This window comes from Labeo rohita, chromosome 21 (assembly GCF_022985175.1).
Source record: "Labeo rohita strain BAU-BD-2019 chromosome 21, IGBB_LRoh.1.0, whole genome shotgun sequence".
NCBI classification, from domain to species: Eukaryota; Metazoa; Chordata; class Actinopteri; order Cypriniformes; family Cyprinidae; genus Labeo; species Labeo rohita.
The window spans coordinates 26,922,456-26,938,516 of record NC_066889.1 but is presented as its reverse complement, the minus strand read 5'-3'; the positions used below and the strand labels follow the sequence as shown (position 1 = coordinate 26,938,516).

At 30.0% G+C, this 16,061-nt stretch overlaps 2 protein-coding genes across 2 annotated transcripts; both read left to right on the top strand.

Annotated features, from left to right (window-relative positions):
• The first annotated feature begins 592 nt into the window (after positions 1 to 592).
• On the top strand, positions 593 to 6,986 carry LOC127152670 (zinc-binding protein A33). Its single transcript, XM_051093459.1, has 6 exons — positions 593 to 976; positions 2,733 to 2,828; positions 2,911 to 3,141; positions 4,852 to 4,874; positions 4,948 to 5,066; positions 6,385 to 6,986. Exons 1-6 carry the CDS (start codon positions 608 to 610, stop codon positions 6,930 to 6,932), a joined length of 1,386 nt encoding a protein of 461 aa, XP_050949416.1. The 5' UTR covers positions 593 to 607; the 3' UTR covers positions 6,933 to 6,986.
• A 2,943-nt stretch (positions 6,987 to 9,929) lies between these two features.
• rexo4 (REX4 homolog, 3'-5' exonuclease) lies at positions 9,930 to 15,490 on the top strand. The gene is made up of 8 exons (XM_051092278.1): positions 9,930 to 10,467; positions 10,580 to 10,905; positions 12,113 to 12,265; positions 12,347 to 12,540; positions 14,249 to 14,337; positions 14,475 to 14,549; positions 14,668 to 14,742; positions 14,963 to 15,490. Exons 1-8 carry the CDS (start codon positions 10,249 to 10,251, stop codon positions 15,116 to 15,118), a joined length of 1,287 nt encoding a protein of 428 aa, XP_050948235.1. The 5' UTR covers positions 9,930 to 10,248; the 3' UTR covers positions 15,119 to 15,490.
• The last annotated feature ends 571 nt before the right edge of the window (positions 15,491 to 16,061 follow it).

Here is a 16,061-nt window from a genome sequence, read left to right as displayed (position 1 = left end):
ACTATTTTCATAATGGCAATCAAGATTTTTTGGTTTTTTTTGATCACATAATTTTAAATGTCAATTAACAGATGAGTTCTATGCATTTTAGCACTGGGTATTCTGTAAACCGTATGGTTATTTATATAAATTAGTTGTTTGTTTTGCTGGTTTTAAATGTAAGTTTGGGTGAAATGCGCATGTAAATCTTTCAGATGTCTTTTGCTCTTTGTGTAAATATGAAATGTGGATAGCAACAGTGATTTTGAGACACTTTTGCACTGTTTCTGACTGAATGAATGAATGAGGATGGCTGTATACAAACATGTCTTTCTATTAAAAACTAGTCATTTCAAAATATTCTTGTAGCAAATGAATGTTTAAATGATGTACTGGTTTATTTTAGGGTGTGGTGTGTTTGCACACTATTTACTGACATGATCCTTGCAGTGCATTCAGTTTCATTATGCAAAAGGATCAAACAACCCCTTATAAAACATACCAGGAAGTGGCTTTATATCTGTGTTCCTGCTACACCGTATCTACCAATCACCTGAGCTAAACAATGAGGAAATGGGAGGGCCTGAGGCGTGTAGACTGAGTACTGTTAAGTTCTTACAAACTGAACATGGAGTCGATCTCTGTGGAAGAGCTGTCTTGTCCCGTGTGCTGTGAGATCTTCAGGTCTCCTGTGTTTCTGTCATGCAGTCACAGCGTCTGTAAAGAGTGTCTTCAAAAGTTCTGGAGACGCAAGAAAACTCAGGAGTGTCCGGTCTGCAGGAGGAGGTCCTCCAAAAGTGATCCTCCAGGAAATCTGGTGTTAAAAAACCTGTGCGAGTCTTTCTTGAACACTGAGGAGGTTTGTGATTTGCATGGGGAGAAGCTCAAACTCTTCTGTGTGGAGGACAAAGAGTGTGTGTGTTTAGTGTGTAGAGATTCAGAGAAACACAGTCAGCACAAATTCAAGACAATCAGTGAAGTTCTTCCATCTTATAAGGTAAAAAAAAAAATGTCTCGAATGTAGAAAAATACGTCGATATACAAATGAAAGAATTCTAAATAATTATTGTATATATTATGTAAATTATAAATAAAGTAATGAAGACAAATCCATCCATCATACATAAAAATAAAAAATACATTAAATTTTAACTTAAAAATGCAGATTAAATATTTAATAATATTTACATATTAAATATGAATTTTCTTTGTTTACTTTCTTGCTAATATAACAAAAATAAAATTTAATTAATTAAAAAAAAAAAATATATATATATATATATATATATATGAAATTAATATATTAAAATGTATAAAATAAAAATTAATGTAAAAATAAAAAAAATTACATTTATTAAATAAAAATAATGTAGAAATACGAATTATTAAAACTATATATATATATATACATATAAAATATCAAACTAATGTATTAAAATGTATAAAAATTGAATGTAAAAATAAAAATTATTAAAACTATACATACATACATATATATATATGTGTGTGTGTGTGTGTAAATGTATATTAAAATCAATTTTAACTTATTAAAAAATAAAAAATTTCAAAATGCAATTTAAATGCCATTTAATTTTCTGTTTACACTCTATATATAATAGTAGTAAATATATATATTAAATTACTATTATAATATTAATAATAGTAATATTAAATTAAAATTAAATATATTTGTGTATATATGTATAAATCTATTAAATTGTAATAAATTACAATTAAATGTGTGTAAACCAAAAGTATATGTATATATTTTATATTATTTAATTATATATTATATATTTGTATATATTTTAAAATAAATTATTAAAAAATATTACAAAATATTCATATACATATAAAATAATATATAAAATACAAAATAAATATGAAATATATAAAAAATATATAAAATAATAAAATGACATATTTTATATCTTGTTTACATTCCTTATGAATATTTTTAATTAATATTACATTTTTTAATCTGTCAAATTATATTATAAATTATATATATATATATATATACACTACCGTTCAAAAGTTTGGGGTCAGTACATTTTTATTGTTTCTTTTTTTTTTTTTAAGAAATTAATACTTTTATTCACCAAGGATGTATTAAGTTAATAATTAAAAGTTTATTAAAAGTTAATAATAAATTATTTACATTGTTATAAAATATTTATATTTTGAATAAACACTGTACTTGTTATTCATGAAAGAATCCTGAAAAAAAAATTACAGGTTCCAAAAAATATTTGGCAGCACAACTGTTGATATTATCCAACACTGATCATTCTAATAATAAATCCGCATATTGGAATGATTTCTGAAGGATCATGTGACACTTAAGACTGGAGTAACAGCTGATAAAAATTCAGCTTTTCATCACAGGAATAAATTCTATTTTAAAGTATGTTAAAATAAAAAACATTATTTTATATTGTAAAAACATTTTGCAATATTACTGTTTTTTTTTTTATATATATATATTTTTAAGCAAATAAATGCAGCCTTGATGAGCATAAGAGACTACTTTAAAGACTATTACAAGTCTTACTGACCCCAAACTTTTGAACGGTAGTGTATATACACACACATATATATATATATATATATATATATATATATAATGAAATTATATATTTTATGATATGTTAATAAATATAAATCTTGTTCACGTTTATCATTAATATTTTGAAATATAGGGGATATCATGCAGTTGGATTTTCACAAATTATTTCTTGGTTAAATTCTAGGAGGAACTCAGTACCAGACTGAAGTCCTTACAAGAAAAGCTCAAACACGCAGAGGAAGCAAAAGGAGAGTGTGAGGAAGCAGTTCAACACATCCAGGTGAAGATACACTGTCAAATACTGTACCTTCTGCACACGCAACACAAAACTGAACTCAATGTGATTTCTGTTTTCATTTGAGACTCAAGCTCAGCACACAGAGCGTCGGATTAATGAGGAGTTTAAGAAGCTTCATCAGTTCCTCATCGAGGAAAATGAGGCAATGATCACTGCACTGTGGGAGGAAGAGGAGCAGAAGAGTCACATGATGAAGCAGAAGCTGGAGGAGATCAACACACAGATCTCAACTCTGTCACACGCGATTAAACACATCGAGGACCAAATGAAAGCCAAAGATGCCACTTTTCTAAATGTGAGAACTGGTTTTGTCTAGATTTGTCTAGTCTGTGTGCAAAGATTTATTTTATATTATTTAATTTATGCAAAGAGTTTTGTGAAAGGTGGAATCAGGAGGAATTAAGTTTTGGTTGGTTAGCATGACATCACTGACCCCTGCTAGTAGATGCTGTAACTACACCATCTGGGCCCCAAAAACTTTTATTCTCCCTTAGACCCCTTTATTATAGATTTTAATATTACATAATATAGTACAGCAGAATATTTTGTGGTTTTTTTAGCACTTTGTCTGTAGTTTTTGACATGGTTCTCAACCTTTTTTACTCAAATGCACCCATTTTATTATATATTTGAATATTTTACAGCACAAAATTGATAGGAAAACAAAGAAATATTATTTCAGTTTATATTTTGATTTTATATTTTGTTTTTTAGCATTTTAATTAAAATTAGAGTATTATTTTAACATGGTATGTGAAGGAAGCAATTGTAATATTTTATTAAAATATCTGAATGAGCAAAATTAGTTTTAGAATTTTAATTTAGATGAGTTACAATATTTTAACACAATATTTATAGAAGTTTCTTTGTTTTTTCATATTTATATTATTTTAACAATATTTGAAGGAAGAAATTACGTCAGTTTACATTTTGATTCTGTGTTTTCAAGTGTTTTTCCAGCATTTTATTTACGAATAGAGTTATATTAATTTTAAATAATATATAAAGGAAAAAATGTTACCTTTTTTTATTTTTAGTATTTCAATACAATATTTGAAGGGCAAAATGATGTTAGTGAAAATGATGTTGATTTTATTATGATGTTTTTTTTTGTTTAGAGTTGTATTGTTTTAACATAATATTTGAAATAATATTATTGTTTTAACAATATTTAAATATTATTTTAACAATATTTAAAGGATTTATTATAATTAGCATATTTACATCTTGATTTTATTTTTTCATATTTATGTTATTTCAAAAAATTTAACAAACCTTTATTTTTTCAGCATTTTTATTTTTATTTTGAATTTATCACAATATTTGAAGGACAAAATGATGTCAGTTCACATCTTGATTTTATATGTTTTTTAGCATTTTAATTTAGATTAGTTATATTATTTTTGCACAATATTTTGTTAAAAATATTGTCAAAATAAAATTTATTAAAAATATTGTAATATGTTATTTTCACAATTTTTGGAGGACAAATAATGTCAGTAATTCTTTAGCAATTTTATTTAAAATTATATTATTATAACAATATTTGAAGGATTTTATATTATTATTGTGTTTAGCATATTAATTTTAATTATTTTATCACAATATTTGATGGAAATAAAACATGTTTTCATATTTATGTTATTTTAACAATATTTTAAGGAAACTATGTAAGTTTACACTGTTGTTTATTTTTTTTCAACATTTTTATTTAGAATTTAACACATTTTTTTATTTGTATGATTTAAATTATTCTAACAATATTATTCTAACAATATTTGAAGGAAGGAATATGTCTGTTTACATCTTGATTTTATATGTTTTTAATACATTTATAATAATTAATTCATTTAAATGCTTTTAAGTCATCTGGCAGACCATTTAGACGTTTAAGGCCCCCAATTGGGCCCTTGGTTGAGAACCACTGTTCTAGAAGGTTTCTGAGGAACTGCTAATGGATATTTTTTCCTTGAGTGGACTGATTTTTCTTTTTTCCCCCCCCCAGAACTTTGAAGCCACAATGGAAAGGTAAGTGCTCTTCCTCCTATCACTCTTTTCTCTATGTCTGTGAGCCCAAACCCACTGCAGACTGATCTTCCAGAGCCCGGAGCCCACATCAGGAGCCACACATGATTCCTGCAGCTTTGATTAATGTGGCAAATCACTTGGGGAACCTGACTTTTGGAGCCTGGCTGAAGATGCGAGATATTGTCCAAAACGGTGAGTCTTGAAGTATAAATATTAGGGATGAGTTCATAACAGGTCTCGCACAGGTCGATTCTCATTTTGATAAATCAATATCGATTCTTAAATCAGTTTTCAGTTGATATGTGAACAAAACATCATTTGTAACTCACCTCTCATACAATAAATCACAGTAGGCTTTGATCTTTGATGCTTTTGTTATAAAACAAACCTCAACCTTCAAATTCGATAAGTTTCATTACAAAATTCAAACAATAAACAGGTTTTGATGTTATTTTAATGTAGCGTGGTAGTATTCTAGCAGCTTCGCTTCAAGGGTTGCCAGATTTTCAAAACAAACCCCGCCCAACTGCTACTCAAAAATAGCTTGTTTTGGAGGGTTTTTTTTTTAACTTAACCCATTCTTTAAAATATAAGTATGTTTGAATAAATTCGTCATGAAAACAAGTTATGATGTCCACTGTTTAAATGCTTAAATTTCAACACCAAACGGGAGTAGGCTAGAAACTCAATTATTTTATGAAAGAGCTATTATAATATTTTTTATTATTATAAAAACTTGTGCAATTTAAATATTTGTTTAAAAATCACTTTAATGTAAATGTACCAACTGACATTTACATTAAAACTACTTTTTGAACAGTAAGATTTTTAATGTTTTTTAAAAAAAGTCTCTTCTGCTCACCAAGCCTGCATTTATTTGATCCAAAATACAGTGAAAGCAGTAATATTGTAAGAAATTTTAAACATTATACACTATACCATTCAAAAGCTTTTTTTGAGAAGAAGAAATGATGATAAAGACATTTACAATGTAACAAACGATTCTACTTCTGAACATTCTATTCATTAAAGAAACCTGAAAAAATCATAAATGTTTTAGCAGCAAATCAGAATATTAGAATGATTTCTGAAGGATCATGTGACTGGAGTAATGATGCTAAAAATTCAGCTTTGAAATAACAGGAATAAATTACATTTTAAAATATATTCAAATACAAAGCAGTTATTTTAAATAGTAAAAGTATATCAGAATTTTACTGTTTTTGCTGTACTTTGGATAAAAAAAAATGCAGGCTTTGTGAGCAGAAGAGACTTCTTTAAAAACATTCAAAATGTTACTGTTCAAATACTTTTGACTGATCATGTAATTTACAGTGTAGAGAGATTATTTTTCCTTGGAAAAACCTGACAGTGTGTCTGATTGCCTATATATCTACGTGAACTGATATTTAACCAGACTGAATTGAGACAGTAGTTGAAATTTGTCAGCACTAATAAATTATGTACATACATGATATATCTTTAACTCTTAATTGTTTTGTCTCTTCAGCTCCTGTAATTTTGGACCCCAACACTGCACATCCCGAACTCATCCTGTCTGATGATCTGACCGGTCTGACGTGGAGCACAGACAGTCAAGCCTTTCCCGCTAATCCAGAGAGATTCGACGTCTATCCGTGTGTTCTGGCCTCTGAAGGCTTTACCTCAGGCACACACTGCTGGGATGTGGAGGTTGGTGACAATACACACTGGACTCTTGGAATAACCACAGCATCCAACCCCAGGAAGGGATTCACATTCTTTGGCAAAGACGTCTGGTGCATGTGGTACAAAAATAAAGAGTATTTCTCATATTACCAGGAGCAAGCTTACACTCCTATTAGTGTTAATGAGAAGCTGCAGAGGGTGAGAATTCTGCTGGAATGGGATCGAGGAAAAGTGACATTTTCTGATGCTGTAACCGACACTCATCTGTGCTCATTCACAACAGCCTTTACGGAGAAAGTCTTTCCGTTTTTCTCTAGCGTTTGTGTCACTTCTAGTCTGAGGATCCTACCAGTTAAAATATTCGTAACAGACAAGCAGAGTTACATGTGATCCTGTATATTTAATATTGTAAAAATGTGTCCCTAATAAAGACTTTTAAAGTTGCGTTTTCTTTATTTTCTGATTTTCTTTAAACAAAATTGTTTAAATAAAAAACCTTTTGTTTATAATAATAATTCTGCCAAATTACAGCTTTTTAAAAAGGCTTTTTTGACATCTCATTTTGGCCTAGAAATGACTTTTAAACATAAATATATAAAAGTATCAATTTTTGAATTAATAAGATTACATTTTTTAAATATTTTTTTTTAAATATTCACTGTAAAAAATATTTTTTAAATTAAATATTATTGGAGTACATTATATTTAAAAAAAATACTGTTTCAGTTTATTTATTAAAATTTATTAAAATTATAGTAAACATATGTGTAAAATATTATTCAGAAAATATTTTTTTTTTTTTACGTCACATTTTTACTCTCTATAGTACTGTTCTATAAGATTAATTTATTTTAATTTAAATTGTAATTTTTTTTATTATTTCAAAATAAAAAAAAATCAGAATTGAGAAAAAATGTCAAAACTGCAAGACTTTTTTTTTTTTTGAGAAAAAAAGTCTGAATTGCTAAATACGTAATCATACTTTTTGAGGGAAAAAGTCTCAGAATTTTGAGGAAATGACAAACTCTTGGTAAGAGTCTGAAAAAGTAAAAATTGGAAGACGTAAAACAGATGTGACATAAAATGTACTGTATATTGTATGTATATTTAAAACCCGAAATATGATAGTGCAAGGGACTCACATGCTAAAATTAGAAAATTAGAAAATATTTTTTAATGTATAAACTGTATTTATACTGTGAAAAAAAAACATTTTAAATCTTTGTATAATATTATTTCGAAAATATAAATGTTTTACATTACATTTTCTACTGTCTATAGTACGTTTCTGTTAGATTTATTTATATTAATCAAAAATGTAAAACATAAACAAAAAAGACTCAAAATTTTGAAAAGTAAACTTACAATTCAAAGACAAACTCACTCTGCAAAGTAAGCCAGAATTGCAGGACATAAACTTAAAAAAAGTCAAAATTGTGAGATATAGATACTGCTAACATGATTAGCAAGTTACTAGCATGTTGCTAGCATGATTACCAAGTTACTACAAGTTAATAACATGTTGTTAGCATTATTAGCATGTTACTAGCACATTTCTAGCATTTTTGTAACATGATTAGCATTTTACTAGCATGTTGCTAACATGATTAGCATGTTACTAGCATTTTGTTAACATGTTTCTAACATGATTAGCATGTTACTAGCATTTTGTTAACATGTTTCTAACATGATTAGCATGTTACTAGCATGTTGTTAGCATGATTAGCATGTTACTAGCATGTTGTTAGCATGCTTCCAGTATGATTAACATGTAACTAGCATGTTGCTAGCATGCTTCCAGTATGTTTAACATGTAACTAGCATGTTGCTAGCATGCTTCCAGTATGATTAACATGTAACTAGCATGTTGCTAGCATGCTTCCAGTATGATTAACATGTAACTAGCATGTTGCTAGCATGCTTCCAGTATGTTTAACATGTAACTAGCATGTTGCTAGCATGCTTCCAGTATGATTAACATGTAACTAACATGTTGCTAGCATGATTCCAGTATGTTTAACATGTAACTAGCATGTTGCTAGCATTATTACCAAGTTACTACCATGTTGCTAACACGATTAGCATGTTACTAGCATTTTGTTAACATGTTTGTAAGATGATTAGCAAAGTTACTAGCATGTTGCTAGCATGATTAGCATGTTACTACCATGTTGTTAGCATGATTAGCATGTTACTAGCATGTTGTTAGCATGCTTCCAATATGATTAACATGTAACTAGCATGTTGCTAGCATTATTACTAGGTTACTAGCATGTTGTTAGCATGATTAGCATGTTACTAGCATGTTGTTAGCATGCGTCCAGTATGATTAACATGTAACTAGCATGTTGCTAGCATTATTACCAGGTTACTAGCATGTTGTTAGCATTATTACCAAGTTACTAGCATTTTGCTAACATGATTAGCATGTTACTAGCATTTTGTTAACATGTTTCTAACATGATTAGCAAAGTTACTAGCATGTTGTTAGCATGATTATCATGTTACTAGCATGTTGTTAGCATGCTTCCAGTATGATTAAAATGTAACTAGCATGTTGCTAGCATTAATACCAAGTTAGTAGCATTTTGCTAACACGATTAGCATGTTACTAACATTTTGTTAACATGTTTCTAACATGATTAGCAAAGTTACTAGCATGTTGCTAGCATGATTATCATGTAACTAGCATGTTGTTATCATGATTATCATGTTACTAGCATGTTGCTAGCATGATTAGCATGTTACTAGTATGTTGTTATCATGATTATCATGTTACTAACATGTTGCTAACATGATTAGCATGTTGTTAGCATGTTTCTAGCATGATTTAGATAGCTAGATAGATTAGAAATATTAGAAATATTAGAGTGGAAGCTTTAAATGAGTCTAAATTGATTAGAAGTACATAGAAGGGAAGCTTGATTGAGCCTCAAGGGATTCTGGGAGTTTAGATTTGAATTTTGTCAGTTGGAGTTTGAAAAGTGTTGCTCATTTGAACATTCCGTCGATGTAAGTCTATGGGATTTTTGGTGGTTTTGAAAGTCTGGTTTACGAAAACCATAAGCCGGATCAATCTGAAAAGACACAGCACACCGAGTCAGACCAGTCTGAAGGTCTGGGCCGAGTTTGGTGGTTCTAGCTTGAAAGCTCTAGGAGGAGACAGATACTGAAATTTGGCTCAGTAGAAGAACAATAATAATATTCTTAAATAGTAGATCAGTAAGTTGGATTTCTCAGGCCAACTTAATAAAGATTGTTGAGTACATTACATAAAAAATACTCTCCCCGGAACCCAGTTTGAAAACGCCGTATCAGAACGCAGAGCGGAACGTTCACCTGCATAGAGTTCCTGCACGGATTCTATTGGTGTAACACACACGACAGAAAGTTCCATCAGCATGGTTGTCTCATGGTACAGTTATAGGTAGTTCTTTACTAATATTTCTGTTGTATGCTTTTAAATTAATATATATTCGCACCGATTGATAGATATATATTTTCCACATATATATTAACTATTTACAACGTGGCCATGCATGTTACAGGCGTGCGTTGACGTTAGAAAGCTTTAAAATAGCATGTAAACATCTGGAGAAATGTATTAATGCCAGTCAGTTCGTGCTAAGTGTAATATCGAAGAAAGCTGAACAACACATTAGTGGTTGATTATTTATTACATTAACTATTTCGATAAAACCTTAAGATGTCTAAAGTTAGTTTGAAGAAACATGACGAAAGTGTTCAGTCTAATGGTAAGTCAAAAAATAATAAGAGAAGGAAACCTCATAATAATAAAAAGACGTTCTTCTACAACACAAAAACAGTTGTAAAGGGGAAAACGGAACCAAAAACTGTAAAGCCAAACATTACGCCCCCCACAAAAGTTGAAGAGTATTCGTGCAACTGGAAAACGTTACTGCAGGTAAGAATTTTTTACTATGGTAAATTCATATTGAATTCCTGTAGTGGTAATTACTGAATGAGAAATACACGTCAGCTGTTTTTATATTTAGTGTGTGTGCAAATGTTTGTAGACTGCTGCTGTAAATCCTGAAAAGAAGGATGAAGACACAAAACAGGTGAAAGATGCAAATGCTAAAGGAAAGCAGGTTCAGAAGACGCCAGCAACTTTCAAAGACTCTCATAAACCAGAGAAACACTTCAAAAAACCCACACAGACTGTCAAACCTGCTTCTGAGACATCAGGAAAAAAAGTGGTGAAAGATGGAGACCAACAGAATGGAAAAGACTCCACCGGACACAAACAGTTCAAAGCAGAGAAGAGGAAAAGAAAGGATGAAAAAGAGAAAGATATGAACAAAAAGAAGAAAGTCGAAGAGGTGGAACAGAAAACGGCAGAGTATGTGTTTTAATACTGCTTCATTTCATTTGATTGTCCTATAGATGCTTGTTTCCACCATGGAATAAAAAGCGAACTGTGACCTTTTTATCTCACTTTTTTTATCTCGCAATTTTGAGTATATATCCCACAACTTGCACTTTTTGTTTCAGAATTGTGAGGTATAAACTCATAATTGCAAAAAAATGTCTGAATTTGAGATAAAAAGTTGCAGTTATGTTTTTTACTTTATTCCATGGAAAAAGAAAAGAATTGTGAGATGTCAAAATTGTGAAACGTAAACTCTGAATTCAGAGTAAAAATGTCAAAACTGCAAGTCATAAACTCAGAATTTTGAGAAAAAAAATTGAATTGCAAAATACGTAATCATACTTTTTAAGGAAAAAACAAAAAATGTTGAGGAAATGTCAAAATTTCAAGACAAACTCAGAAAAAGTCTGAATAACTTAAAATTACAAGACAAAAATGGACACAGCTTAAAAATGTTTAATCTTTTAAAACCACAAATATGATCATCATTGTGTGAGGGACTCCCATGCTAAAATTAGAAAATCAGCAAATATTCTTTAATGTATAAAATACATTTTTACTGTGAAAAAAATAATATTTTAAATGTATAATATTTTTTAATGTATAAAATATTTTTTTACTGTGAAAAAAACATTTTAAATGTATATAATATTTTTTGGAAAATATTTATTTTTGTACACTAAAAAATGTCAAAACTGCAAGACGGAAAAAGGGTCTGAATTGCAAAATACATAATCATTTTGAGAAAAAAATCTCAATTTTTATTGTATAAAATGTATTTTTACTGTGAAAAAATATTATTTTAAATGTATATAATATAATTTGGAAAATATGTATTTTTTTACATTACATTTTCTACTCTATAGTACTGTTCAGTTAGATTTATTTATTTAAAAAAAATAAAATGCAGTTCAAAATTGTGAAACATAAACACAGAATTCTGAGGAAAATTGTCAAAATTTGTGAGATAAACTTAGAATTCTGTGAAAGAACCAGAATTGCAAAACATAACCTCAAAATCTTGGGGAAAAAGTCAAAACTGTGAGATGTAAACTCGTAATTATGAAAAAAGTCTAAAATGTGAGATAAAGAATCACGATTACCCTTTTAATTGTTTTATTCCATGCCTGAAAGATGCTTTCATACTGTCCTGTTTTAACACTCTGTTTCCTCTTAGGCCTGATATCTGGTTTGACGACGTTGACCCTGATGACATTGAGGCCACTTTGGGGCCTGAGGTTGCAGACGTCGTACGAAAACGTAGTGGAAATCTCAAGTCCAGTGCAGAAATCACGGAAAAAGTGCTGGTGAAAGAGCACGCGTTTGAGGGGTGAGACTCCTGCAGCTCTCTGGGTAACTGTGGGCTGTGAAGGAAAGTGATGTAAACTAACGGCTCTTGTTGTCATTTCAGTTTGACCCGTGCTGTCGCTATGGACTGTGAGATGGTGGGCATCGGGTGTGACGGGGAGGACAGCATTCTAGCGCGAGTCTCCATCGTCAACCACTTTGGGAAATGCGTCTACGATAAATACGTCAAACCCACGGAAAAGGTTACGGACTACCGGACGGCCGTCAGTGGAATCAGACCGGCAGACATCGCAAATGGTCAGAACCATAATAATATAGAAATAGTCATAATAGAAATAATCAAATAGATTAATAAAAAAAAAAGCTATTGTTAAGATATTTAAAATTTGATTTGTGTGGTTTAAGAATGGAGTAAGAAAACAAACAAGTATTTCTTGTAATTCCAAGTATATATTTCACAATTACAGCATTTTTCTCAAAAATGCATTTATAGCACAATTTTGACTGTATTATGATTTTAATGTGATTCATAATTTATATTTTGCAAGTTTGATTTCATATTTCACAATTATGATTTTTTTCAAATATGTGTGTTTATGACACAACTGACAATTTTGAGTTAACATCACAATTCTTGACTTTTTTTTTCTTAGAATTGCAGGTTTATAACACAATTCTGACTCAATTTCTCACAATCCTGAATTTATATCTTACCATTTTGGGTTAACAACTTACATTTCTGACTTAACTGTGCACATAACACACATTATTTCTCACAATTTTGAGTGAAAACAGTGCAGTCTTTTTCTTATTTGCAGGTTTATAACAATTCAGGCTATTTTTTGCGATTTTAAGTTTGTATCTCGCAATTTAAATTTTTTTTTTTTAAATTGCATGTTTATAACATACAATTCTTACTGTATTTCTTGCAATTTTGAGATTATATCCTACAATTTTGAATATTTCATGATAAAAAAAGAAAAAAGTTTTATTTTTTATTGGAGAACATTGTATAAGATTTCAGTTTTTCTTCTTCAAAAATGTCATGTTTAATTCAATGTGTTACTTGCCATTTCTTCATAATTATTTTTAGTGTAACATCAAAACAGGTTTTCAGTTTTTTTTAAGGCTATGAACCCATAAAAAATTACAAAGCAGCTATATATTTTCCTATTTTTAAAACGGGATAAAGGCCTAAATTATACTGTAAAATAAAATAAATAAATATTATTTGGATTTTTTTTTTTTTTTTTTACCCATTTCTTTTTTTTAAGGTTAATTTTAGTCAAATGATTTATTTAGTTTAGTCTTATTTTTTATTTCTCATTTTTACTATTTAACATTTCTACACTGTTTTCAATTCAGATTGTTTCTTACAAATGGCATTTTTATAACAATTCTGACTGTATTTCTCACAATCCTAAATTTAATATCTCACCATTTTTAGTTAAATTCTCACATTTATGTCTTTTTTTCATAAAATTGTGCGCATAATACACAATTCTGACTCTATTTTCCACAATTTTAATTGAACACCGTTTGGACTTTCTCAGTTGCAGGTTTATAACAATTCAGACTTCCTTGCAATTTTGACTTTTTTTTTTTCATAATGTTTTTTTTTTGTTTGTTTGTTTTTTTTGCAATTTTTGAAATTATATTTCAAAATTCTCAATATTTAATGATCCCAAAAAAATTCCAGACTTTTGTGATTTCGGAGTGATTTCTGAATTCAGCATTCCATATTAAATTGATGATAAATCATGAATCTGCTAATCTTGATTTACTGCAATTCTTAAATGTAATGTGTAATTGTGTGCGTTATAATATAATGTGTGCGACATGTAATCTAATAATTACAAGGAAAAAAGTCAGAATTTGGGTGATGTTAATTAAGATTGCGAGATATAAATTCAAAATTGTGAGAGCCATAATTACCTTTTTTTTTTTTATTCTGAGGTGGAAACACATGTTTGAGATTATTTATAGTAGTTCTTATGATTGACAGGTGAGGACATCAAGACAGTCCAGAAGGAAGTGGCTCAGATTCTGGAAGGAAGAATATTAGTGGGACACGCCATTCACAATGATTTAAAGGTACAGTACACACAAAAAAGACCATTGTCATGCTCATACCATTCCAAGCCTGTAAGCTTTTTTTCTGTTGAAGACAAACACCTAAAAAGCACATAATAATTATAATTTATTATAATCATCTTTTGTTTTGTTCATAGATTTTATTGCTGGATCATCCCAAGAAAATGATCAGAGACACACAGAAATACAAACCATTTAGGCAGACAGCAAAGGTATGAACTGCTAAACCCAATTTACTGAGAATTTCATAAATGCTATTATAAATAAATAAATATGCAATAGTTAATTAATAGTAATTGTCAATGTCTTCCCTCTCGTCCTCTTCCTCAGAGCTCACGTCCTGCATTGCGAGTTTTATGCAAAGAGATTCTCAATGTTAAAGTCCAGCAGGGTGAACATTCATCTGTAAGTCTCTCATCAACATTATTTCCATTATTTTAAATAATTATTATTATCAATGCTGACAAAAGTTGTGCTGCTTCATATTTTTGTAGAAACTGCGATAACTTTTCTGGATTCGCTAATGAATGGAAAGAGCTTTTATTAAAAAATAGAAATCTTTTGCAACATCATAAATGTCTTTGCTGTCACTTTTGATTAATTTAATGTTGTGTGCGTGTCACAGGTTCAGGACGCCCAGGCCACTATGAGGTTGTACACTTTGGTGAAGAAGCAGTGGGAGGCGGAGATTAAAGCCACCCGGGCGGGTCAATTTCAGAAGACCCCGCGAAAACCCAAAACTGCTAAAAAACACAGCAAATTAATTCCTATCAGCCAATAAGAACTCTATTAGCTCATCGTAAAATATGACAGACTGAAACATGGATCTGTGCAGGGAACTATTTTACTATTCTACGACATGGATTATTCTGGAGTTTCACCGTGTTCAGTTATGATGAACAATGTTTAATATTCCTGTCTGAATGTCTCTGTTTGTAGTTTGATCTCAAATCCTATCTTATGTTATTTGAGGAATGAGACCATCAAGCTGATCAGATTATTAGTAATATAAGTGTAACTGTACAATTGAGCCCTTTTTATACCAAGTAATTTAAATGTTAATTATCCATCCTGTTTAAAGTTACATGACAGATGTAACTTTCATTGAAGATTTTCATGGTGTTCTGTGTGAACTGCTATTAAAGACCCCACACTTGATGTGCATGATGTGTTTTATTTTCTCACATCGAATGACTCCAATAGAGTGTTTTCACAACGCATCAGTCGGCCATATTGGCACTGAATGTAAACAATGCATATTTTGCTGATTAATAGTCAATGTCATGTTTTAGACTGTACTAATCGGTCAGATGAGGAAAAAACATTTGGAGTACTATAGCCTGCCAAAAGTTATAAATAATCAAGCAGAAGAGTGCAAACAAACTGTCTGAGGAACAAAATGCGTTTGTGGTTGGTCAAACTGAACCAGGATTTCCAGGGCAAAAGTATTGACATTTGTGTTCTGTTCAGGAAGGTGAAATATTAGGTTAATATCATAATTAATTCTTCTCCACAGTAAACGCTACAAAATAGTGGATTAATTCAGTTACACGTTCAAACGAGAAACTGTTTCCGAAGAAGAAAAGGATGTGTGAATTATACAGGATCGTCTACATGTCCAACAATGTCGGACACATAACGGTAATTAATATAATTAGCTTTTGGCTTGACTACATTGTCAAACAGCTAATAATGTGTTGCTAATCTTACACAAACCGTGTTCT